Here is a 27,191-nt window from a genome sequence, read left to right as displayed (position 1 = left end):
ATTACAGGCGTGAGCCATCTCGCCTGGCCTCACACTCCATGCTTCTAACCCTGAGGCTAAACTGACTAGTTCTTAAAATTGTTGTTCTTGATTTGTTTTGCTTAGCTTTTGTTTTTAAAACTATTGTGAAAATCAAATTTCAGGATAAGTAAAAAAACCCTTTGATTCCACAACTCGAATACAATACAGATGTCATTGGTGATCTCTACAGTAGTTCCAGGGGTGAGATGGGGACAGAAGCTAAACGGGATTGTGTTGATGATGTAATGAAAGGTGAGAAGGGTGTGTCATAGTTAGATTTGGGCTGTGAGGGGGTGTTGGAGGAGACCCAGAGAAGTGAAATGTCTTGTCTGAGGTCACACAGCTTTCCAGTGGAAGGATTGGGACCAGAACCCTGCTGTGCCTGTGGCTATCCCACACCTCATGAGTCATGCTGGTCCCACACACTGGTCCCATGCACGTTGTGAATGGCAGCTCGCATCATGCAAGCCATGAAGGAAAAGGTCTTGTCGGGCTCAGTGGGTCAATAAGGAGGACTCACGAACCAGAGAGCATGCCTTTAGTTTCCAAAGACCAGTGAGATGTGGAAGCAGTACCCAGTGGCTCAGTCTTAGGGAGGTGAAAGACATGCTGCCACCTCATTTCACAGAGGAGGCCACAGGGGTACCCACACTGCCTGCTGCCTCCCCGGGGGCACTAAGGTCTCAGGACAAGAGGCTGGAGGTGCCATGGAGGCATCCCCGTCAATATCCCAGGGAATGTACCTGCTGTGTACCCCCCCAGGCTCAAGCTTTCCAAACTCCCTACTGGCCACAGTTCCTGCGCAAGAAATCACATCAACCGAATCACAGCTGATATGAGAAAAACTCCAACCTGCTTTATTTCAAAAGGGCAAAGGTCAGGGAAAGAAAACAGTCCAAAAACTGCACGTTTTTCCCTAGACACATCTATCTTCTGAGAAACTGGACACTTTGGGTCCAGAAGGAGCTGGCCCTAGGCCATTCCATTGAAAGGAATTTTGTCTAGCTCTTTGACACTCCTGTGTCTGTGGCTTGGGCAGCTTGCCACACTGGCCCCTGGCGCAGGATGGCTGGGTCCAGCGACACCTGGGCCACTCTAGTTGATGTAGTAGACCTTGGCGGCATCATACTGGCCGTGGGTCATGTAGTTTGTCTCCCTTATGGGCCACCAGTGGTCAGAGTGGTAGGTGGCTGGGTAGACATGGGGCTGGGGCTGGATGCAACTGAATAGTGCCAGGCTCCGGTCAGTGGCCACGGTGGGCAGGTAGAGATACAGCTTATCCAGAAGGTGCCCAGGCCAGAAGGAATTGGGGTGGGTTCGCTGCGGACCACTGAGCCTCTTCCCCTTTAGCTTCCTAGAAGAGAGAAGACAGAAGGAAAGTCGCCAGCTGACAGGGCAGGGCTCAGCTCCTTCTCCGCAGAGCACACCAACTGTGACTAAAGTGGAGACTTACCGCTGTATAAGCACCTCAGTACCTCAGTCCTCCCTGCAGTTCCCTGTGGGAGGGTCTGTTACCCTGTTGACCTCACCAGTGAGGACCCAGAGGCCCAGAGAGGCTGTGACACAGTGAGCAAGTGGCTGGGTGCAGGTTTGACTCCCAGTCTGCTGCCTCTAAAACCCAAAGTCTTAACTGTGCACCATCTGTTATCTGGAGGCATTTTAATGTGGTGTTCGGAGTGCAGTCCCCGGAGCTGGCCTAGCTGGGTTCAAATCCCCACTCCTCCACTTAACAGATGTGTGACTTTGACCTGTCTGTGCCTCAGTTTCCTCTTCTGTAATACAGGTATGCTAAGGACTAACTTCCTAGGGTTGTTGAGAGGATTTAAGTGAGCTAACACATGGAAAGCCTCAGAGCAATGCTTCCTGGCACTCTTGTTCCACGGCCTCTCAGGTCAGGGCGCCGAGCCCCAGATGCTGTGCTAGGCGCATGGTGCAACATGCAGAATCCCAGGGACCCCTCCGGGGTGAGGCTAGCCCCCCTCCCACCATCCTTCCTTCCTTCTGGAGTTAGATGATTGCCACAGACCTGGTGAATTCCTCAAACTCCTTAAACTGCATTTTCTTGATTGTCCTAGTGGAGAAAAGAAAGGCATTTTGTTAGGAGAGGGGAAATCCAGGCTAATGGGGCTTGGGCAGTAGCTCAGGGGCCACAGGCGTGGACTCATCTCTGAGTCTCAAACCAGAGGTCTGAAAAGAGAATTTCTTCTACTTGGGGTGGGGTCCTGACTCTGTGTCTCCATGCTCCAGGGGAACACACAGTGGGCTTGGGTCAGCCAAACCTGGCCTCATCACCTGGCTGCCTGGGTTCTCCTTTCTGTGCCTTGGTTTTCTCATTGCTCAGAACAGAGACCTCCCACGGTAGTTATGAGAGATGTTCAATAAGTCGTAGCTGCTGAATCTGAATCCCTTTGGGGCCCCTGACTCCCACTTCCCCTGCCAGAGCCTAGCCCAGCCTTGAGGACAAGGGTGGTGAAAACTAACCCCCCAAACCTTGAGCCTGCCAGACATTGCTAATCAATCACAGCATTCTTTCCCAATCCTGTCTGAGTAGCAAGGTAGAGCCAATGTCTCTCCTTGACCTAGGGGGCCTCTTTCTCCTTTATAGCTGTGGCCTGCCTGAGCATGGACAAAAATCCCTTTCCCAGGTTTCCACCCACTTCCTGGGTTCATGGCCCAGGAATTGGTGCCAGTGGCCTAGGGGCTGGGAGGCAGTCACAGAGGGAACAGAAGGGCCGCACCAGCCTGGCTCCTGCTCAGGACGCACCTGTAGGACGGGGCCTGCCTCTGCACTTGATAACGCCCTGACCAGAGCAGGTGAAACAGCAGCGATCGTCGAGTGAGCACTGTCTGTGCTAAGAAGTTTACACGTGCTTCTCATCTGATCCTCACTGTGTTAGGCCCCTTTTACACACGAAGATGCTGAGGCGCAGAGAGAAGTACTCTGTCCATTCAACCCAAGGCCTGTGTGACCTGTACTCGGCTCTGCTGCGTCCCACCCAGGTGTTCTGGCCACATGTCCCCGTGGGCAGCTGGCAGAGGTCTAAGGTGCTGGGGCAGGTCCCGGACCCCTCCCACCTTGTGGTATCCAGCCTGCTGGCCCCTCCCCCTCCCGTGCTGGGCCCCTCCTTCTGCAGTCACCCCCTGATGCTGCCCATGGCTTGCCACCTGTGCTTGACCCAGATCTGGCGGTCCTAGGCTTTGGGTCACCAAAGGAGATCATTTCTTAGAGGGGATTCAGGTTGGTCAGGGACAGGCTCCAGGGCAGTGTTCCTTTCTCCTCCTAAGGGGCGTGTTGGCTGCAGGGCAGCAGGGCAGAGAAGGGGCTGCCCTTCTGTCCTCTATAGGGCCCCTGACACCTGGGTGGTGATTTGTGACCCCCGCCCAAATCTCCAACAAGGCTCTCCTCGTAATCTTTTCCAGAAACCTCTCGTCTGTGCAGGCCTGTGGTGGGGAGGACAGCCGCGTGGGAGCTGAGGGCAGGAGGCCGTGATCCTAAGACACATGGTCGTGTGACACGTAGGACTAGGTCGGTATGTGGTGACCAGTTGGGACACCGACACTGGCACACACGACACGCCAGGGATTTCAGCACCCCAGCCCCGTGCCAAAGGGACAGCAATGGGACATCGGCAAAGGGCGGAGAGAAGGGGTCTGACACTCAGCTTGTCAGTCTTCTTGTCGGCAGACTGTCTGAGGCCCTGGGACCTGAGCAGAGCCAGGTTCGCCCTGAAGATCTTCCAGTCAGAGTAGTAGCCTCCGGGCTGCCGGATCGGGCGCACCTGGTCCTGCAGGAGGATGATCTTGTCTCCCGGGTAGAGCAGTGCTGTGGGCAGCGGGAAGGAACGCGCGTGGCCCATTAGCTCAGACAGCCCCGCTCCCCCCTGAGCTCTGGGTCAGATGGGGGCTGCTTTTTCTTAAATTGCATTTTTGTTTAAAAAGGCTTTTTTGGCTGGGCGCGGTGGCTCACGCCTGTAATCCTAGCCCTCTGGGAGGCCGAGGCAGGCAGATTGCTTGAGGTCAGGAGTTCAAAACCAGCCTGAGCAAGAGCGAGACCCCGTCTCTACTATAAATAGAAAGAAATTAATTGGCCAACTAATATATTTAGAAAAATTAGCCGGGCATGGTGGCGCATGCCTGTAGTCCCAGCTACTCGGGAGGCTGAGGCAGGAGAATTGCCTGAGCCCAGGAGTTTGAGGTTGCTGTGAGCTAGGCTGATGCCACGGCACTTACTCTAGCCTGGACAACAAAGTGAGACTCTGTCGCAAAAAAAAAACCAAATAAATAAATAAATAAAAAGACTTTTTCTCATATTTTCTAACTTGTTCTTTTCTTTTCTTTTTTTGTTTTATTTTTAAGACAGAGTCTCGCTCTGTCACCCCGGCTAAAGTGTAGTGGTATCATCATAGCTCACTGCAACCTCAAACTCCTAGGCTCAAGCGATCCTCCACCACACTCAGCTAATTTTTCTATTTTTTGTAGAGATGGGGTCTCGCTCTTGTTCAGGTTGGCCTTGAACTCCTGAGCTCAAGTGATCCTCCTGCCTCTGCCTCCCAGAGTGCTAGGATTACAGGTGTGAGCCACCGCGCCCAGACTTAACTTGTTATTTTCAAATAACTGTAGATTCACTGGAAGTTGCAAAAATCAAGCAGAGAGGTCCCTTGAACCATGCCCACCAGCGTCCCCCCATGGTGATACGGCCTGCAGCTCTAGTGCTGTATCCGGAAAGTGGCCTTGGGCCTTGGGAAGGTGCTGCCAATGGGATACACATGAGGGGACTGTTTGTAACCAGGTCAACGAGGGCCCCAAGGTACAGCGAGGACCGGCCTGGTTAGGAGTCCCAGGAGCAGGCGAGAGGATTCCACTAACACTTCACTAGGTTAACTTAGACCTGTTTGATGGTAGTTTTCTCCTTGTCTTGAATTAGTTTCATAGATATCCTTGGGAGAGTTTTCTAAGAAGTGCAGAACATAAAAAATACTGAGCCAGGGTCTCTACCTTCCTGCAGCTGTGGAGCAGTGCACATCGCAAGATGGTAACACACAAAAAATCTCGTGTTCTGGAAAAAGTGATGGAAGTTACACTCCAGGTTGTTAATGGTTGCTTACTTGGGGCTGGGGGTCTGTGCAGGTAAGAAGTTAGGAGAGGGAAGGGGAGATATGCAACATCCACATTTTCAAAAGGTATCTGTGACTTTTTAAAGTACGATTTTTAAATGATTTATAGAAATAATTTTATGCAAATGGAAAAGAAAAAGATTTGTAAATGGATGGTCACTGAAATTTTAATAGTGGCCAACTCAGGCTGAAGGAATTTTTATTTTTATGTTTTCCAAAAAATTCAAATAAGCAAGTATTATCTATAAAATCAAGGCAGAAAGCCAATAAAGCTATGTTTGCTGGGGGAAGGGGGATAACTCAATGTTTTAGAATTCTGGCCCCTAAGCTTGAGGCCTGGAGTCTGAGCCCACCAAGCTCTAGTGTAGAACACAGAGCTGGAAGTCCTGATGTTTGAGCCTCTGCCCACAGTGGATCAGGCCTCTGTCAGAAGACACCCAAAGACAGTGGCCAAGACAGTGGTCAATTCCGGAGCAAGAAGTGCCCCTCAGGGGCTGCGCCCGTGCGCCTGGGAGTGGGAGATCCTGCAGACTGCTGAAGCTTACCCGTGTGGGAACGCAGGAGCGAGCAAAAGACAGCAGCTGAGAGAATTAACAGCGGCTTGATGTTCTGGTGAGGACAGACAGAGGAGGCACATTTGGGGAAGTCCTGACCCAGGGGGTGCTGTCCAGGGTGCGTGGGACATCTGCTTGCATTTTCAAAGACACTAGCTGCAGCTCCACTGCTGGATAAACCAGGGATGTAGACAAGCAGGGAAGGTGAGGCTCCCTGAGGGAGTAGGGTGGAAGGATGTTTTGGAGAAAAGTGGGTGTCCAGAGCGGCAGGATCCCCTTCTGTCTCTGCCCTCCCTGCCTAGACAGCAGCAACTGGCTGCCCAGGCAGGGGGCACACAGCGTGGGTGGGAAACTGACGGCTGAAGTTGCTTTGCCTGTGTTCCTGAAGTTCTTTGGCCACATTTTCCTGTTATATACTGAATTGTGTCCCCCACGATTCATGTGTTGAAGTCCTAACCCCAGTACCTTAGAATGTGACTGTATTTGGAGATAAGGCCTTTATTTGTTGTTGCTGTTGTTGGGGTTTTTTTGTTTTGTTTTTTAAATTATATTTGCAACCCAGGAGCATAGATTCAAGTTGCCCTGAATATACACTCCTGAGATAAGGCCTTTAGAGAGATGATCAAGCTAAAACGAGGCTGCATAGGTGGGCCCTAGTCCAGTTTGACTGGTGTCCTTGTGAGACGAATGTGCACACACCAGACAGACACAAAGCCGCACATGCACAGAGAACAGACCAGGGGAAGAGGCAGCACGAAGGCTGCCATCCGCAAGCCAAGGAGGGAGGCCTCCAAAGGAACCAACCCTGCTGGCACCTTGACCTTGGACTTTTAGCTTCCAGAACTGTGAGAAAACAAATTTTTGTTGTAAACCATAGACTGGTCGTATTTTGTTATGTCAGCCCTGGCAAACTAATACAATTGTTTCCCTCCCTCTTGGGAAAAGGATGGAAATAATCTATTGTGACTGTTAACTCTGGTTCTCAGGTAAGTCACACCCTGTCTGTGTGTCCCTTTCTCAGAAAGCTACATTTACCAGTAGGGCCAGAGTTTCATCCTGCAAGGTTCCTACTAGAAAAACCTCTGCCCCCAAGTGCAGCTTGCTCCTTCAAGTTTTTAAAGTACGGAGAGTGTCCTGCCCAATAAATGTATAAATTCACCAATTCACAAGCTTGGGATGCTGGCATTACTAAGTTGCCACCAGGGGCAGGCCTCCCTCATCTCCACCTATCAGAAGCACTCACTACCCAGGGATGCAGAGAGCTCAGATCAGCCTGATAAATATTACGAACACATTAGTCTTCCCCCAAGAGAAGGCAGAAGCAGCATGGACACCTCAGCGCCGAGTCCCGTTGTTCGAGCAGAGAGCGCAGGGCCTCGGCAGATGCTGTCTCGGGGAGCACTCCTACCTCACTGCTTGTTGCACAAGAACCAAGAAACAGGCCTGGCCCAGAGAAGTGATGGCAGTCTTGATAGCAGTTACCATTTCTGTCAGACATCCCTCTTCAGTACTGGGACTGTTCCTTTATGCTCAGCTGCAGGCACCACTCACCCAGAACTCCCGCCCTTAGAGCTTCCTGCTAGACGAGCTTCCAACTCACCAAGCTCAGGGCTCCGGAACCCAGACCCCCAGATCTCAGCTGGGGAACCCAGACCTTCAGGCCTGTGTTCTAGAAATCCCATCCAGAAACAGGCTGGGCTCTTCCTCCTCTCCTCCCCGTCCTTATTCCCAGTGTTCCCACCACAGGCCACAGCAGCTTGACTGGGTGCCTCAGGGGGACATCATTCTCTCCCTAGCCTGGGGCCTCTTGGCATCTTCCCGAGGGCCGACCACCAGGGCCCTTACCTTTCATGAGGATGTCCTCCGTCAGTGGGAGGCCATAGAACTCACAGAGCTTCCAGCATTGCAGGTAGACCAGAAAGTTGTCCCTGCGGGACATGCCAATGAGCTCGTTCATCTCCCCGTGGATGGTGGACGGCAGGCAGTGCTCGTCAAAGTGCTTGGTCCCGCAGCGCACCAGGCGGCACTGCTCCATGTACTGGATGGAGGGGATGGAGCTCTGCAAGAGAACGGGGGAGGCTCGCCTGCCCTTGCCCTGAGTCTCATCGACCTCTCCCGGAGACGCTCTGGGGAATGGCAACGACAAACTATGCACAGTGGGGCTGCAGTTCAGGTCAATGACTCAGGAGGAAGATCACACATGGTCAAGGTCATGCCCTATGAGAACTTGAATGGTCAGTGCGTGTGGTTCTATGTGCACAGCCCTGTACACAGATGTGCATACACAATTGTCTAATATATGCAGCAAGACACAGTACACATGCCCTAGAGGCATCCTATTGGAAAATGACACCCAAGCGTTTGGCTGCACGGGGATTTAATTTAGGAGCAGCCGTCTGTGACCTTGAAGTGGGAGCCATGTGCTAAGGTAGAAGGGCCTGGGGAACATGTAACCACTTTCATTAGCTGCCACCTTCTGCTGTTGCTGCTTTTTTCTTTTTTAACCAAGAGAAAGAAAACTGCTTTTTAAAGCTTCTAACAACAGAATCAACAAAGTACAATCCATAGGCCAAATCTGGCCCACCACCTGTTTTTATAAATAAATTTTTGTTGGCACACAGCCACACTCATTTGTTTAGGTGCTGTCTGTGGCTGCTTTCGTGCGGCAACAGCAGGGCTGAGTAGTTGCGACCCAGACCATATGGCCCACAAAGCCCAAATGTTTACTATCCAGTCCTTCACAGAGGAACTTTGCCGGTCCCTACTCTATCATTTGGGTTTTCTTGTTATGCAATTGAATCACATCTTAGTTGATATAGCACTTACCAATTCCTGCCATTTTATTATACATATATTATATTTGCAAACGTGTACTTAATTATTATATATTATATATAGTATTATATTAATGCTATCTGCCTCCCTGACTAGGCTGTCAGCTTCCTGGGGCAGGGGCTGTATTGTTCACTCCAGCATCCAGAAGAGGGCCTGGCACCTCGTAGGCTCTCCATAGATATTCACTGGACAAACTAAGTCACTCAATCAGTCCTTCCTTCCTTTGCTTGCCATGGATTCCTGGAGGGTCCATGCAGGCCAGGCCCTGTGCCAGGCACTTGGAGTCTAGCTGTGAGGAAGATGTAGCCCTGGTCTCAGGAAGAAAAGTAATTAAAGAATGAGAAGAGGGAACTCGATACTTTCAGCAACAGGATCTCTCTCTCTCTCTCTTTCTCTTTTTAAGAGACTGGGTCTCACACTATCAGACTGGAGAGCAGTGGTGTCATCATAGCTCATGGCAGCCTTGAACTCCTGGCCTCAAGAGATCCTCCTGCCTCGGCCTGTGAAGCCACTGGGATTATAGGCTCCAGACACTGTGCCCAGCAGAAATGTGATCTTATTTCATCTTTACGAAAACCTCATGGGCAGTTATTATTCTTGCACAGATGAGGGAAGGCGGGTGCTCAGAGTGAGGACCCCTCACAATAGGTTCCCTCAGCCAGCAGGTGGTGCCGCTGCACTGGATTTGAACCCCAGCTGGTCTGGTCCCCAAGCCCTGTGCCCACCCTGGGCCGGCGGGGTACCTTTTGCTGCCGCTTCCGCTCGCGGTACCGTTTGCCCACGTCCTCCATCTCCTCCAGGGTCATGGGCCGCGCCTCCATCCGCAAGTCGACCACGGGCACTCTCAGCAGGTCCATCTCGGGGGGCTGTGGGGCTGGGTCCACAGCCTGGTTCTTGGGCAGGCTCTTTGGGGAAGCTCTGTGCCTGGCCAAGTCTGGAGTCAGAGGGAAGAGACAGAGGAAGGAGGGACTGTGACGGTAACCAGCCATGGCATCCGCCAAGCAGTCATCCACATCGCCGCAGGCGCCAGGACATCCCTCTGCTCCCTCCCCACACGGCCGGGCGTGCCCACCTGAGGCCACCCCGACTGTGTCCCTGCTCTCCGTGTCCACGATGGCCCCCCTCACCTGCACACCACCCCAGCTGCTGCCCCATGCTCATCCTCTATCACCCTGTTTCCACCAAGTGGCAAAATAGGCCCTTAAAAACCATAGAGCCGGGCATGCTTGTGAGTTCCTGTAGTCCCAGACACTTGGAGGGCAGAGGCAGGAGGATCGCTTGAGCCCAGGGGGCTGAGGCTACCATGGGCTGTGACCGTGCCTGTGAGCAGGTACTGCACTCCAGCCTGGAGTACTCACGGTACCACAGCGAGACCTGGTCTCTACACATGTTCAATATATATGTGTACATATAAAGTATATAAACCAGATCACCTCATTCCTCTGGGTTCCCATAGCACTTAGACTAAAATCCAGAGTCCTATCCCCAGGTTACAAGGCTGCCTTCCCACCTGGCGCATCTACTGTTCACCCTCACCCACTCCACCCAGCCACCCTGACTTCTTTCTGTCCTTTGCAAGCTTTCCTGCCTCAGGAACTTTGCCCTGGCGGTCCCCCTGTCTAGAATGCCCTGCAACTGTCCCTGTCAATCACAGGTGTCAGCTCTAGTGTCGGCTGCTCAGGGAGGCCTTCCCTGCCGCCACCCATTGCTCTGTCCTGTTGTCTTCAATGCATGAGTCACTATTGGACATCATCTCGTTTAACCCTTTATGTGTAAGTTCATTGAAGGCAGGTGCTTTGGCTTGCTCACCGCCGTGTTCCCAGTGCCTAGAAGTGTGCGCGGCACATAGCAGGCGCTCAACAAATATCTGAATGACTGCAAGATTCCCATTGCCCCTGCCCTGGTTCAGGCCTTCGTTGCCTGGAGCTGAAATAATCCTGGCCTCACCACCTTCTATTTAGACTGTGGATAAGTGGCTCAGCCTCTCTGACCTTCAGCTGCTTCCTTGTAAAGCACGAATAGTAACCCTGACTTCCAGGGGACATTAAGGATAAACTGAGATAATTCTGCAAGAAGACCTGCTGACCCACAGAGGACTTCCCTGCCAAGGTGCACAAACTCTTGCCCCTTTAGACAAGGTGAGAGACACCCAAGTCCACCTGTCTCAGCCACTGCCACTCTCCAGGGAAAAAGGACTCAATGAAGAGCCTGAAATAGCACTGTTAAAGCAAACACTTTCTGCCCGGCTTCGAGTTTATTTCCTGGGAACTAACAGGCCCCAAATACCTTTGCCGCAAATATGCATCACAGCACATTTTGGTCACTCAAATGACATGCAGCCAGCTACACTGATAAGGGTGAGCTTTGGTAATTTATAAAGAAAAGGCACAAAGAGCGTCGGAGGGAAAGAGCACCCACTTGAGGCAACCCTGAGGATGCTCCGGACACACAGCACCCTGCGCAGATGCCAGGTGATGACCGCGGGGGTGGTGATACCGGCAGGGGAGACTGGGCGCGCTCAGGTTCCCTGGGCTCCTTGCCTGGGAGGGGATGGTGCCTCTGCAGGGCAGCTGGTTGAGACTGGGTGTTAGAAATCTCCCAGGGGACTGAGGAATGGATGCTCTGAGCTGCCTGCTGCCTCCAGATGAACCATGCCAGTGAGGATGCTGAGCACCGTGTTCAGCGTGACCCTGAACTCCAGAGAGCTTGCCCCAGGTCTTCAACCATGTAAGGAAACCCCTCACTACCTCCTCTAGGGCTCTTACGTGACATCAGGGAGGGCAAGGAGCACTCTCTGCCAAACCTGTCTGACATTAAATTCCTGCCAACCTGGTGGATATGAGCAGAGCAAGATTTGTTTCATTTAGAAAAACAAAGCTGTGGGGAGGGTGCTGGAATGGGCGAGTAGTTGTAATTGTTCTTTTGGTTTTTTTTTTTTTTACAACAATGGCACTAAAATATAAAGAAACACGTATGCGTCCTTGTGTTACAGAGTAAATTCAGAGCTTTAGCGAGTCCATTTCTAATTTGCCTCTATGCCTTGTTTGGACAGATGTGGCCCCACAAGCACAGGTGTGGCAAATGGAATCTGAGCTGTGCACAACCTATACAATGTTCATAGCAGCTGTGCTATAATACCCCTGACAGTAGAATATCAGAGTAGACTTTCCAGTAAACTCTAAACATTTGCTAATTCTGATTTCTGAACAAGAAATTTTAGTTAACATTTTATCAATAAGGCGTGGATTAATAGGAAGGAGGTCTTGGACCCATACACAAATAAATGTCTCTGGAAAGGCTTGCTGTTTGGGTCAGTTCTCAGCTTATTAGGTGGGCTCTGGTAGGCTAAGCCTACCCCTTGCGTATCCTCCTCTAAGGGTACGGCTGGAGCTCATTCATCATCAAATGGACACAGTGGTAGCCGGGCACTCAAGAGAATATCTGCTCCTTAGTGGACCTCCGGGCCTAGACATTCCAGAGGCTTGGCCACACCACTGTGGGCCACGGTTAGACAACACACTCAGGAAGTGAGCGTGGCAAGAGGGGCCACAGCTGCCCACACCATGGTCGCTCCCAGGATGGGGATGGGGAGGGGTACGCACACTCCCGTGCAGTGGGCGGGGTGCTCCTCTGCTGGGCCACAGACCACTGCTTGTAGGTGTTGGCCAACGTATCCATGGTGATGGTGTTGTGCTTCCCAAGAGAGCTGAGATAGATCACTATATCCTCCACCTCTTGGTTCTTCAGAGGGACTCCGACCTGAGGAGAGAAGAGAAGCCCCCAAGACGGCAGGCTCCCATCAAAATGTCCTGCCTTGACGGCCAAACCTTACCTGCCTGGCCCACCCCACAGCCTGGCTTCTAGTTTCATCTGCAACCACTTCCCACTCACATCCAACATCCCTCTGCAGGACGAAGAGCCCTTTCCCATCCCTGAACACACTCTGCACTTTCTCACCCTCTGCCTTTGCTCAGTCCTCCCTCTCTGCCTGAAAAACTCCTATCCCTCCTTCAAAACCCAGTCCAGGCCGGGCACGGTGGCTCACGCCTGTAATCCTAGCACTCTGGGAGGCCAAGGAGGGAGGATTGCTCAAGGTCAGGAGTTCAAAACCAGACTGAGCAAGAGCGAGACCCCGTCTCTACTAAAAAAATAGAAAGAAATTAATTACCCAAGTAAAAATATATAGAAAAAGTTAACCGGGCATGGTGGCGCATGCCTGTAGTCCCAGTTACTCGGGAGGCTGAGGCAAGAGGATTGCTTAAGCCCAGGAGTTGGAGGTTGCTGTGAGCTAGGCTGACGCCACAGCACTCTAGCTCAGGCAACAGAGTGAGACTTTGTCTTAAGAAAAAAAAAAAAAGCCCAGTCCAGATGTCACTGTCTTTATAGAGTCAGTTACTCTTGTTCTCACTCTACGTAGCACCAATCTCAATGACAGCGTCTACTGCACTGGGCACGGAGAGTGGCCTCACATGGCTATCAGCCTTGTCCACAAGGGTCTCGCTAACCTCCCTTAACTGAAGCAAAATAGGATCAGGAATACTACATATTCTACTCTTACAAGGACGACGAGCAACCCTGGAGGTGTTTAATGCTTGCCATCAATACTGAATATTCAAGAAGAAAAGTTTTAAGGGAAATATAATTTTGTTCCTCAGTTTCTTTAGAAGAATAAACTTTCCTTAAATAAGATCAGAAATATCCTGGTGCTAAAAGATTTAATATTTTACCTTTTTGGCTATGGTGATTAAAGACTCTTTAGTTTTTTGTTGTTTAAAATACTTTGTAATGTTGTTCGGATAACTACATGTCATAAAACTATGTGTGGGCCGGGCACAGTGGCTCACACCTCTAATCCTAGCACTCTGGGAGGCTGTGGCGGGCGGATTGCTCGAGCTCAGGAGTTCGAAACCAGCCTGAGCAAGAGCGAGACCCCGTCTCTACTATAAATAGAAAGAAATTGGTTAGCCAACTAATATATATAGAAAAAATTAGCTGGGCATGGTGGCGCATGCCTGTAGTCCCAGCTACTGGGGAAGCTGAGGCAGCAGGATTGCTTGAGTCCAGCAGTTTGAAGTTGCTGTGAGCTAGGCTGACGCCACGGCACTCACTCCAACCTGGGCAACAAAGCGAGACTTGGTCTCAAAAATAAATAAATAAATAAATAAAATAAAACCTATGTGTGAAAACGGATAATTTAAAACCACAAAAGACGTAGCAGTCAACTTCCTAAAGTTTTTTTTAAGGAATCTTGTATTCAAAAAATATATATAGGGAGGGGGGAGGGGGGCGGGTATATACATACATAATGAGTGAGATGTGCACCATCTGGGGGATGGTCATGCTGGAGACTCAGACTCGTGGGGGGAGGGGGGCAGGTATATACATACATAATGAGTGAGATGTGCACCATCTGGGGGATGGTCATGCTGGAAACTCAGACTCGTGGGGGGAGGGGGGAAAAGGGCATTTATTGAAACCTTAAAATCTGTATCCCCATAATATGCTGAAATAAAATATATATATATATATATATATATGCTTAATTCACCTAGACTAGGGGTCAGCCAAATTTTTTTTTTTTTTTAGAGATGGGGGATCTTGATCTGTTGGCCTAGTAGAGTGCAGTGGTGTGATCATGGCTCACTGTAGCCTCCAGCTTCTAGGCTGGGTTCAAGCAATCCTCTTGCCTCAGCCTCCCAAGTAGCTGGGACTACAGGTGTGCACTACCATCCTCAGCTAATATTTTTCAGTTTTTTAGAGATGGGGTCTTGCTATGTTCTCCAGGCTGTTCTCAAACTCCTGGCCTAAGCAATCCTCCTGCCTCAGCCTCCTGATTTGCTGAGATTATGTTTGTGAGCCACTGTGCCCATGCAAACTTTTCTATAAAAGGACAGATAGTAAATATTTTAGATTTTGTGAGCCATATGGTCTCTGTCATAACTACTCAACTCTGCCAGTATAGTATGAAAACAGTCACAGATAATTAATACATAGATGAACTGTGGCTGTGCTCCAGCAAAACTATTTTAAAAAACAGGAGACAGGGTGGATTTGACTTGTCGGCCATATGTTGCAGACCCTGCCAGACCAGTAGAACTTTCCATGTTGATGCAAATATTCTACATCTGTGTAATCCAATAGAGGAACCACTTGCCTCATGTAACTACTGAGCACTCAGAATATAGCTGGTGTGATTGAGGAACCAGATTTTTTATTTTTTTTATTTAAAATTACTTTATATTATTAAATAGCCAGTGCAAGTAAAAGTGTGGCCTATAAACTAGGACCGTAGGCATTAGCAGGAGCTTGTTAGAAGTGCAGGGTCTTGGGCCTGCACAGATGTACTGGGCCAGAAGCTGTGTTTCAACAAGACCTCTATGTGATGTCTAAAAAAGCTGTAAGGCTCCCCCAGGTGATTTATATGCTAGTGACAGTTGGAGAAGCTCTAGAAGGTTCTAGAGGCAGGACTGAAGGCCCAGTCTCTCTGGGCTCAGTGGGTAAGACAGGGGTCTGGCGAGTAAGACAGGGACTTGCCAGGCAGCTGGCTGGTTGTGGGCTGGCTCTGCAAACCTCCCACTCCCGTGTGTGGGGTCTTTCAAGGTCAGACTGGTACAAGTGCTTTTAAGGGTCTGGTGTGGCTCCAGTTAATCCACATTGTCCAACCTGGCTCTACTTGTAACAATACTGGCACTTGTGCTCCCTGTGTCTACTTTTCCATGGATCCAGAGCCCAGGAAGGGGGCCCAGCAGGAGGAAGCAGGGGCACTTACTGCCTTTACGGCCGCAATGAACTCCTCTCTGGTGATTCTCTGGTTCTCGCCGCGGTCCACCTTGTTGAAGATCTCCAGGACCTTGATCTTGCGGCCATGCAGGTAGGAGAACAGGGCCAACAGGGCGGAGGGCTTGGGCAGCTGGAGCTGGGGCATCTTTCGGCGGAAGAGTTGGGGGGCTTTCTTCTGGAAGAGGTGAGAGAGTGAGGCAGAGGAGGTGTTCAAGGGACACAGGCCAATGGCACGCAGTCCCCAAAGTTAGAGAATGACGGGAGAGAGGCTGAGCAGCTCCCCACAGACAGCAAGATGTGGGGGCCACGGGCACTGGATTCAGGACAGCTGCGTTTGGCCGCAGACTGCCTGGGAGACTTTGCTTTTCTGGGCCCTGAGGTTTTGTCATCTGAAATGGAAGACTTGGACAACAGGAAAACTAAAATCTCCTTATCTCCATGGCCCCTGTCAGAAAAGCCAGTATGTGTGCCCCTCTGGTTCCCCAGTGCACTGAAATACATACCCCTCCAGCCTTTGTTCTGCCGGGCCTCCTGCATGGAATGCCTTTCTCTCTGTCCCTACCTACCCTAGGCCCCTCCTCCAATTCCAGACTAAAAGGAGTATTTCCTGATGCTAATGCTCCCTTACCTTGGTGCAGCACTCGACAGTTTCCAAAGGGCCTTCCCATTCCCTGGCTTACTGTTCCCCTGCCCTCCTGGGGCGGTTTGGACCAGCTGCCATTAATGGCCTGTGGCAAAAGGTAGAGCCGTTAATCTGATGTGTCTGCCTCCCGCACTAATACGGGAACACCTTGTGCCACGGCTTGAATGTCTGTCCCCTCTGAAACTCCAGGTGAAATTGAATCCCCAGTGTAACAGTATTAACATGTGGGGGTCAAGCGCGGTGGCTCACGCCTGTATTCCTAGCACTCTGGGAGGCCGAGGCAGGCGGATTGCTCAAGGTCAGGAGTTCGAAACCAGCCTGAGCAAGAGCGAGACCCCGTCTCTACTATAAATAGAAAGAAATTAATTGGCCAACTAATATATATAGAAAAAATTAGCCGGGCATGGTGGCGCATGCCTGTAGTCCCAGCTACTCGGGAGGCTGAGGCAGAAGGATTGCTTGAGCCCAGGAGTTTGAGGTTGCTGTGAGCTAGGCTGACGCCACAGCACTCAGTCTAGCCTGGGCAACAAAGCAAGACTCTGTCTCAAAAAAAAAAAAAAAAAAAAAAAGTGGGGTCTTTAAGAGGTCATTGATCCATTCATGGATTAATGTGTTACTGGGTTAATGGATTAACCAGTTACCATGACAGCCAAAACAAGTCTGTTATAAAAGCCTGTTTGGGGGGCTCTCTCTCGCTCTCGTGGCCCTCCCACCCTGCAATGCCTCCCACCATGTTACGATGTAGCACAAGCCCCTCACCAGAAGCCAAGTTGATGCAGCCGCTCAATCTTGGCCTTTCCAGACTCCAGAACTGTGAGGCTGGAAATAAACCTCTGTCCTTTATAAATCACCCAGTCACAGGTATTCTGTTGTAGCAAGAGGAAACAGACTGGGACACCTTGAGAGCAAGGCCGTGTCTTACTTAGCGATGTACCTCCAGCTCCCAGCCTTGTACTGAACAAAGCCCTACCTAGACAGGTAGGTAGTGATTGTTTGCTGTGAATAGGTATAGGTGTCACTTTCTCCACTTACAGGAAAGGAATGAGGCAGAAGTAAAGTGACTTTGCCTAAGGCCACATAGCAGGGACAGCAGTAGAGCTGGGTTTCTAACCCAAGTCCAGTGCTTGTTCCTATACACTGTGCTGCCGGTGGAAAAGAATGTGTTGTCAGACCCATGAAATTTGGGTTTTGGGTATGATGACAGCAAGGATCCATCCTGAAGTTTCCGGGCCAACAAACCCAAATGACACCTGAGAGACTACAGTAGCAATAAAAATGGCACACATTTATTGAGTGCTCACTATGTACCTGGCACAGTCTTAGGCACCTTATGTAAATCAATCCATTTATAGACATCACAGCAACTCCAAGAGGTAGGCACAATGCTTATCCCCATTTTGTAGATGAGGAAACTGAGGCCCAGATTGTACTGCTAGGAAGTAGCAGAGCTGTGTTTAAACCCAAGTTATCTGACATCTTATCCCAACTTTACCTGAATTGGGAAAAGTTTCAAGTGTTTGTATTGCAAGGAAACATCACAGAGAGACGCGTTGGTAATGATGCTATCATTTGCGCTTGGTCTAGGTTTGGACAAATTTTTGGCCTCACTGAGCTTCCATTTCCACCTTTGTAAAAGGAAGATCCCCCTTTTTTCCCCACTCTCTCAATGGTGATCCTCACAGTAACCCTGAGAGCACCTGCTTGGCACAAATAGCCCTCAGCAAACAAGTGTCAATGCTGAATGAATGAACAATGAGTATTTTTAAAACACCCTATAAGATGGAATGCCAGGACTTATGGCTTTTGGGGTGGTTGTAAGGTATGTCACAAGTCCTTCAACTCTCCTTTCTAAGCTGGAGCCTTCCATCCTTCCCCTTGAGTGTGGGCAGTGCTCAGTGACTCACGTCTGACAAAGAATATGGTGCGAGTGATAGTGTGAAACTCCCGAAACCAGGCTTCACCTTCGGAGACCGGGCCATGGGAACACTGCAGCCTCCTTGCTCTCTTTCTGGACCATTCACTCTGGAGGGTGCCAGGGCTCTGCTTGAGGACACTCGGGCAGCGCTGGGAGAGGCCCACGTGGGAGGAAGGGAGGCCTCCTGCCAGCAGTCTTGGGGGAGCCAGCTTGGACGCGAACCCTTTGGCCCCCGTCAAGCCTTCAGATGGCTGCGTCCGGGCCAACATCTCGTCTGCAGCCTCATGGAAGACTGAGCCAGAGCCACCCGGCTAAGCTACCCCCAGAAACTGTGTGCGATAATAGATATTTGTCACTTTAAGTCATTGGTGGGTATTTGTTACACAGCTGTAGATATTACGCCCCCTTTTGGGACTTCCATTTCCTCCTCTGTGGAATGGGGCGAGCCATCCCCATCTTGCTTGACCTAAGGGAACCAAATGCTAACATGTCCCGAAAACCCTCAGTGTCTTCACCTGGCAAATGGGGCTACTCACCTTGGCGGTCCTGGGAGCAGGCATGGGGGCCACCGATTGGACATTCTGCTCCTTCTGGATCATGTCGAAGACCTTGGCCTCTAAAGGCGTGAAGCTGGGCTTGTTCTCTAGCCACCTCTTTACGTCGCCAAAGGAGTCCAGGTCCTTCCGTAGCTTTGCCCTCTTCCTCAGCCAGGTCTTACTGTCCTCCGGCTGTTCTTGGATATCCCCAGCTTCCAGGGCTTTGAAGCTGGGGACAGGCTGTGGGGAAGGCTGGGGGTGGGGTGTGGGACTGCTGGGCGTCTCACCCTCCATGGGAGGCGCGATGATGATCCGCCGGCGGCTCTTAGGCAGGTGGAAGCCCTGCTTGAACTGCTTGAAGCAGTGGGCGATGACCGCTTCAGGATTGAAGACAGGGACAGGGACCGGGACATTGCTGGCGTTTTTGTCATTGACTGAAGTCTCAGACTGGCAGAGCCCTTTGGGGAGGAGGGTTAAAAGTGAGTTTCTTTCCAGAAGAGGATGAAAAGGAGACAGGAAGGAAAAATGTTTCAGCACCAGGCCGGGCATCAGGGCCGTGGGTCCCAGGCCTGGCTCTCTCATCAACTTGCTGGAATGATGAGGATGATTTCATCTAACGCCGCTGGGCACTCCCGATGGCAGGCACTAAGCTAATGGCTTCACATGCTTTCTCTTACTTAACCTTCCCCACCCCCAGTCCCCAACACTCCTACTGGCAATCAGAATGAAATTTTTAAAACGTCAATCTGGGCTGGGCACGGTGGCTCACGCCTGTAATCCTAGCACTCTGGGAGGCTGAGGTGGGCGGATCATTTGAGCTCAGGAGTTCAAGACCAGACTGAGCAAGAGCGAGACCCCGTCTCTACTAAAAATAGAAAGAAATTAATTGGCCAACTAAAAATATATAAAAAGTTAGCCGAACATGGTGGCGCATGCCTGTAGTCCCAGCTACTCGGGAGGCTGAGGCAGGAGGATCGCCTGAGCCCAGGAGTTGAGGTTGCTGTGAGCTAGGCTGACGCCACGGCACTCTAGCCCAGGCAACAGAGTGACACTCTGTCTCGTAAAAAAAAGAAATAAAAATAATAAAACACCAATCTGATCTTGTCTGATCTTCTGAGGTAGCACAGCATGTCAAGAGCAGAGGCCCTGGCGCCAGAATGCTCGGGTTTGAGCCCTGGTTCTGCCATCCGCTGGCTGTGTGATCTTGGGCCAGCCACTTGACTTCTCTGTGTCTCAAGTTCTTCATCTGTAAAATGGGGATAGATAATGATGGTGCCTACTTTAGAGAGTGGTGGAGATGTTTGGAATCAGCCAATTCATTAGAGTAACTCTCTACCTAATAAATGCGCCATAATTTTCATATACTCACCCTTTGGCCATTTTGAAGTCCTTCCATGTCTTTCCATAGTCCTCAAAATAGAGTCCTGTGCCCTTCCTCTGCCCATCTGTCCAGCCTTAACACTTGCCTCTCTTTCTCTACTGTGTCCCAGATGCCTTGAGCTTCTGTCTGTTTCCTGTGTGATCCAAGCCCTAACCTGCGTAAGGGTCTGGCACATGCTGCTCCCTCCTCTAGGAAGCTTCCCTCCCCCACCCAAACTCTCCTCACTCCTCCTCATCCCCCAGGCCCCAGTCTCGAGTATACCCTCATCTTACCTCTCCACGCACAGCCTGTTTCCCTCGTCCCCCTTATCACAGCTAGGCAAATCAAGGGCTGACAACTGGTGCTCCTCATACTGAATGAGGCTTGAGGTCCTGTTTTGTTTGATATACTACTTAAACTGTTTCAACTTGAGTGACAGGAGGGGCATGGTCTCTCCAGCTTTCCACAGGCTCCACCATTCTCTATTGTCTCCCATGCAGCTCAGTTCATTTATGAAGCTCCTGGGTCAGGCAGATGTTTGTGTTTGAGATCCCCTTGTGCAAGTACTTGGTTGATGTTTACCTGTTCTGATAGACTGTGAGCTCCATGAGACCTTGTCTCTCTTGGTCCCTGCTGGAGCTCTGACATCTCCCTAGTGCCTGCACGTCATGGGAACTCAGTAAATATTTCATGACTGAACGAATGACAAATGGACAGGCCTCTGAGGTTGGTGCTATGATTATGCCGATTTTACAGATAAGGACACTGAGGTCCAAAGAGGCCCACGGTCACACAGTTGATTAGTAGCAGAGTTGCCTGGCCCCAGAGCTCAGCTCTTAGCTGTTAACTTGATATTACTATAGGCTGTCACCCAATCCTGCTGAGTCTCAAGTCTTTTATTTCTAAAATGGTATAAACTCTTCCATCTATCTACCTCCCAAGTTGCTATGAAGATCAAATGAGACAACAGATATGAAAGTGTTCTAAAAATCAGAAGAGCTATAACATCATTATTGGAAATATTGTCATTATCATTTTCCTTCTAAAACCTAAACTCCTCCGCTTAAATCCCATCCATGGCTCCCAGCAGCCTTGACCTGCCCCCCATCCTCCTGCTCCAGCCAGCTTCTCTAAATTCTCTGACTCCTTCTCTTGCTCCTTCTGCCTCACTCTGTATATGTGCCAGACTGAGCTGCCCGCAGTTCCGGCCTGCCCCACCTCCCTCGCCGGGTGCTTCCTCCCTCTGACACGCCCTTCTCTCTCCTGCTGCGCCTGATTATCCCCAGCTCGTCCTTGGAGACTCAGCTCAGGCCTCACTGGAGCCCTCCCAACCCCCGTCTCATGCCCCCTTCTGGGGCTCCAGAGCCCCCTACTTAGCCCCATAGCAGCATTTGCCATATTTTTCTGAAATGAAGACGCTTTCTGCGTCTTTCTTTCCCAACAGGCCGTGAGTTTCCTGGTAGCAGGGACTGTGTCTTAGTTCCCGTGTCCCTGGTGCCCAGCCTGGCATAGAGTGAACATTCAGTACATTTGTGAAGTCTCTTTACAATGCCCATGTGTTCCTTTCATAGTCAGCAAATAACAAAAATGTACATCAGTAGGGACAGAAGTGAGCACGTCTAAACTTATGTGTCATTTCCTGGGCCACAAGAAAGTCCATACTCATCAGGGGATGCCTGAGAATTTAGTCGTTCATCAAACCAGCATTCACTGAGAATCCCCCAGGGCCTGGTGCTGTGCTGGTGCAGATGTAAACGGCGCTGGGCGCCCGACCATGGTGCACCAGGATCAAGGCAGGGCAGCCAGAGGGTAGCGAGGTGCTCTCAGTGGGGGGAGAAACTTGCTGGGCTTTGGGGATCAACAGGGAAGAGGTGTCACCAAGGTAGACCTTCAAGAATGGTTGGCTACTCAAGGGGGATAGTTGGGGAGGGATTTGGGGTGGGCATTGGAAGCGTATTGTATGTCAACAAGGTTGTTAGTGGGAGATGAGGTTGGAGTCATCTTAAATGCCAAGCTAAGGGATTTCAACTTTATCCTGCAGACCCCGGGAACACATTCAAAATCTGCCCGTCACTGGTCTTGCCACTGTGTCCTGGCTAAACCCCCAATCCCCCTTCTGCCCCAGCCAGAAGAGGCTTTTAAAAATGTAAAATCAGATCCCGTCACTCCCCCATTTGAAGTCCTTCCATGGCTTCTTGGCACTCTTAGAATAACTACCCCTCCTAGACCCGGAGGCCTGCTCCCTTCTCACCCCTCATTTCCACCCATCCCGCCCTCGCCCACTTGGCCAGGCTGCGCTGGCCTCCCTTCTGCGTGTCAGGCGCTCCGGCTCCGCCCTGGCTCTCAGGTTTTCACATCTGCTGTGCCCTCCGACGAGCATGGTGTCCCCCGGGCTTCCCCCAGCGAGTCCTTCTTAACACATAGTCCCCAACCTACAGCCCCAACCACCCATCTCCAGGGGCGCCCACCGTGCCCCCTCGTGGAGTGCCAGTCTAGTGCTCTTGGGGGTCCTGTGCCCACTGACAGAAAGTGCCATGGCTCTTAGAATAAAAGAGGCTGTCTGTCCCTGTGTAGTTGAGGGTAGAGATTGTGTGAACATGTTCCTGTGGAGTTGGTGAGGGAAGCTCTCAAGAGGGACATCCTTTGTAACCCATTGGCAGGCCTAAGGCTATGCAAGACAAGCCTGCAGGCCCTCAATTTACACAACAAATCTATGTGCAATGGCTTGTCTGGGATAAACAGCTCCTTATGTTCCAAGCCTTTAGACAAAGCTTCATATCTTTAACCAATTACAAGTCAAAGAATCTTTAAACCCACCCATAACCTGTAAGGCCCCCACACTCCCACCCCTGCTCCCCTCTCCAAGATGGCCTACTTTTTCAGGCCAAACCAATGTACACCTTCCATGTATTGATTTATGACTTTACCTGTAACCCTTGTCTCCCTGAAATATATAAAACCAAACTGTAACTCAACCATGGCGAGTCCACTTGCTCAAGGCTTCTTGGGTGTGGATCCTCAAATGTGGCTCAGAATAAGTCTCTCTAAAATGGTTTTATGGAGTTTGGCTTTTTTCCCGTTGACATTATAAACCAAGGGTAAAATTGGAGCCCTCTATTTAACATTGTGGACACCTAACTCCGACTGCTAGAAAATACTTCCTGGCCGGGTGCAGTGGCTCGCGCCTGTAATCCTAGCTCTCTGGGAGGCCGAGGCGGGCGGATCGTTTGAGCTCAGGAGTTCAAGACCAGCCTGAGCAAGAGCGAGACCCCCATCTCTACTATAAATAGAAAGAAATTAATTGGCTAACTAATATATATAGAAAAAATTAGCTGGGCATGGTAGTGCATGCCTGCAGTCCCAGCTACTTGGGAGGCTGAGGCAGGAGGATTGCTTGAGCCCAGGAGTTTGAGGTTGCTGTGAGCTAGGCTGACGCCACGGCACTCACTCTAGCCTGGGCAACAAAGCCAGACTCTGTCTCAAAAAAAAAAAAAAAAAGAAAGAAAGAAAATACTTTCTTATATTGACCCAGAATTTGCTTCCCTGGAATTTCTACCTTTTGGCCCCAGTCCTCTCCACTGATGCCCAAAAAACACACTTGTTCCCTTTTTTCTGGGATAGCCTGCCAGTGTCTGGAGATAATTCCATTCTTTCTTGATATTCTCTCCTCTCTTGGCTCCTGATTCAAGTCTCTCCCTAAGTCCCACCTCTCTGGCTGCTGTTCTTGGGCCTTTCTTTTACTGCCCACCCCTTAAATGTTGGTGCTTTCTGGGCTAACACCCAGGCTCTCTTCTTTTTTCAAATAATCTGCTCCACTCTCATGTTTCTATGACCCTCTAATCCTGAGGACACTGACACCCGTACTAACACTTATGACTCGGAATCAGCTCCAATTTTATATATCCAGTTGCTCCTAAAACATCTCCACTTGAATGGCTTACAAGGATCTTGAACTCAACCAACTAAGACTGGATTTGTCTTCATGCCCCTGCCACCACCTACTTGGGTCCTTCAGGCATTTCTCTATCTCTGTGAAATGGCTCTCCATCTACCAGGTCCCCTGGCTACCAACCTGAGCATCATCTTTGATTGCTCTTTCCACGTTCGTTGACTAATCAGCCCTCAAGTCCTTGTCGTGCCCACTAGCCTGGCCCCTCTCCCTCACCTCCCAGCATCTTTGGCCTGGGCATTTGACCACAGGCTCGACTCGTGTGCCTGGGGAAGGTAGCCAGGTGCTCTGGCTTGCCCTATTTCTCCGCTGGATATTCATGTGTTTGGCACTGGAGCAGAGGCACGGAGAAGACCTTCAGTCTTCCGGCTTGACAGCCCCAGGTCTCTTCTCACACGCAACATTCTGAGTCTGCCACTTCAGTTTCCGTCTTTGCTGACTGCTCCCAATCCTGTCCCTGCCAGTGGTTTCTCCATCTCCTGGCTTACAAGATCTCTCAGCATCCCGTCCCTTCTGACCTCTCTCACCGCACTTCCAGTGACACTTGAACTATCAGCAGTTTCCTGAAGACACCAAGCCTTTGTGCCTCTGTACATGTTGTTTCCTCACCTGAAATGCTTTTCCTTTTCCTTTTGGCTTAGAGAACTCTTTAACCTTTGAGCCCCACCATAAAGATCTTTTCCAGAATTATTTCCAGGAAACACTGTTCCTCTCTGTCCCATACCCTCAAAGCGCCTCTTACTGCTGGGCATCACCCCTGCACCCAGCACTCAGCCCTTCTTATTCTGTAATTATCCATTATCTCTGTCCTTCACCTTTGAAGTTGCAGAGCTTTGCCAAGAACTTGTTCCCCGGCATTTTCTTGGCAAACTTTTGACCACCAAAGACTTCCCCATGCCTCTTCTCCAGTGCTGAAGACATTAATGTCCCTCAGAGAAACAGAGCGGGCTGGAGGGCCCCAGGCATATGGGTCAGGCTTCTGGTTCCAAGCCAAGGCGACTCGGCTCGCTTCCATAACTAGGCCGGGTGGAAATCTCAGAAATGTAATGCCCCGACTCCCTGGCAACCTCTCACCCGGAGCGGGGACGGCACAATGAGCTCTCCCGCCGGGTCCTGCCCTCACCCCACCTTGCGCGTCCCGGCACTGAGGGCTTCCTGCAGACGGATGCTTCCGAGGCTTACCGAGCAGCAGGAACAGCTTCTTGAACGCTTCACAGGAATCGCCCATGGTCGCGCTGCTGGGAGAGGTGCCGCACGCCGCGTGCGAGCGTGTCCGCGTCTGCGTGCGCTTGCTTGCTGCGGGCGCCAGACACCAGAAAAGCAGGAACTCCAAGTCTTGCTGCTCGCGCCAAACTTGCAGAGCGCAGAAGCGTCCTGTTGCCATGACTACAGTCGCCCGCGGCCGGGCGCCTGCTGATCCCACCTTCTTTGGCCCCAAACTGGGAGGGGCCGTGAGCAAATCTAAGCCGTGCCCAGTTCTGGGCTTGGTGAAAGACAGGGTTTCTTCCTTTGGCCCGGTGGCCCAGGAATCTGGTGTAATACATCTTCGGTTTTCCCGTGAACTGTAGGATCTTTGTCTCATCTTAAGGCCTCAGTTTTTTCATCCAAAGAATAGACCTTGCCTCATCCACGGGGTTTTAAGAACCCAAGTGAGTCGGAACCAAACAGAGGCAGGGTATTTGATATATTTGTCCCCTTAGACAGGAGCCCACGGGCTTAGACTTACAGAACCTGAGTCCTTGAACTAGGCATCAACTGATAAAATGTGGTATATCCATTATGAAGTACTGACACATGCTACAACATGGATGAACCTTCAAAACAGTATGCTAAATGAAAGAAGCCAGACACAAAAGGCCACATACTATACGATTCCATTCACATGAAATATCCAGAATAGACAAATCTATATAGAAAGTAGATCAGTGGTTGCCAGGGGATGGAGAAAGGGAAGAATTGGAATGACTGCTAACAGGCACAGGGTTTCTTTTTGGGGTGATGGACATGTTCTGGAATTAGATAGTGATGATGGTTGCACAGCACTGTAAAAGTACTAGAAACTACTGAATTGTACACTTTAAAATGGTTAAATGGTGAGTTTTATCTCAATTTAAAAAGTTAAAAAAACCCACTTGAGTGATTACTCTGTGCTAGGCACTGTCTTAACTGAGATGCATTGCCTTTGTGACCCTCTCAACATAGGCAGTCATGTAGATGTCACATTAACGTAGCACTCTTACAAGCCAGGCATCATTTAAACACTTGTATGTCTGAACTTCATAATCACAATAAGCATGTGAGAGTAGTACCATGATCCCATTTTAAACAGATGAGGCCAGGTGCAGTGGCTAATGCCTGTAATCCTAGCACTTTGGGAGGCCAAGGGGGGAGGATCGCTTGAGGCCAGGAGTTTGAGATCAGCCTGGGCAACATGGCAAGACCTTGTCTCTACAAACAATAAAAATAAATTAGCTGGGCATCGTGGCATGCACCTGTGGTTTCAGTTACTAGGGAGGCTGAGGCAAGAGGATCAGTTGAGCTTGTGAGTTTGAGGCTGCAGTGAGCTCTGGTCATGCCATTGCACCTTAGCCTGGGCAATAGAGCAAGACTCTGTTTCAACAACAACAAAAAAGGAAACAGGTAGTAGTCAGGCAACCTCGCCTGCAAGAAAGGGGAAGAGCCAGGTCGAGAACTAGGAAGGAGCTGTGGCCTGAGCTCCCCTACCACAGAGCTCACTTCCTGCATCCACAAAGGCCCACACTCTTGATGGATGGAGACGTGAGGGGAGGGGATTTGACAACTGGTGACAACCAGCCCCGTCGTGAAGCCATACCTGATGCCGGGCTTGCCCTACCCTCCAACTCCCGCTGTGGCCCAGGGTTTCACAGGCCTCTCTTCCCTTTCACTGCCATGTTTGAGTGTTTTACCCTACGCTTTTTGTCTGAGTTGGCCTATAGTGTGTGCCTCTCTCTCCCTGTGAGGGTCTCTACCAAGCCTCTCATCTTTGTGTCCCTCCCCAGCTCAGGGCTTTGCACTTTGTGAAGGCCACTTCAATATCTGTTAAATGAAACTGTGATGGGATGCAGCAGATGTTTGCCTTAGGGAGGGGAAGGTGTGGCCAGTATAACTGTTCTCTGGTCAAAATCCAGCCTTTTCTAAAAACGGACACTTGCTGACTAAAGTGGAAACAACCAACTAACCCCGCGTCACACCGTAGCCTGATTCTGGCTACACACCAGCCTATAACAAAGGCAGTTGCCCAAACAATCGATTTATTTTCATTTGTTCAATCAATTTAGTTTTCAAGTTATACCTTAAAATGGTGATTCGTAATTAAGACTTAATAATTTAACATTTTTTGTTTGGTAAGTTCTTCTTTTTTTGAGACAGAGTCTCACTCTGTTGCTCAGGCTAGAGTGAGTGCTGTGGCATCAGCCTAATTCACAGCAACCTGAAACTCCTGGGCTCAAGCAATCCTACTGCC

At 50.4% G+C, this 27,191-nt stretch overlaps 1 protein-coding gene across 1 annotated transcript; it reads right to left on the bottom strand.

Moving 5' to 3' along the window:
• Window positions 1–787: 787 nt before the first annotated feature.
• EFCAB12 (EF-hand calcium binding domain 12) lies at window positions 788–25,526 on the bottom strand. The gene is made up of 10 exons (XM_075996309.1): window positions 24,890–25,526; window positions 18,399–18,856; window positions 15,294–15,479; window positions 12,127–12,283; window positions 9,268–9,458; window positions 7,535–7,748; window positions 3,678–3,844; window positions 2,601–2,611; window positions 2,048–2,092; window positions 788–1,375 (listed from the first exon to the last, which is right to left on the bottom strand). Exons 1-10 carry the CDS (start codon window positions 25,287–25,289, stop codon window positions 1,117–1,119), a joined length of 2,088 nt encoding a protein of 695 aa, XP_075852424.1. The 5' UTR covers window positions 25,290–25,526; the 3' UTR covers window positions 788–1,116.
• Window positions 25,527–27,191: the final 1,665 nt, after the last annotated feature.

The sequence above is a fragment of the Microcebus murinus genome, chromosome 21 (assembly GCF_040939455.1).
Source record: "Microcebus murinus isolate Inina chromosome 21, M.murinus_Inina_mat1.0, whole genome shotgun sequence".
Lineage (NCBI taxonomy): Eukaryota > Metazoa > Chordata > Mammalia > Primates > Cheirogaleidae > Microcebus > Microcebus murinus.
This window is presented reverse-complemented; position numbering and strand designations above follow the sequence as displayed.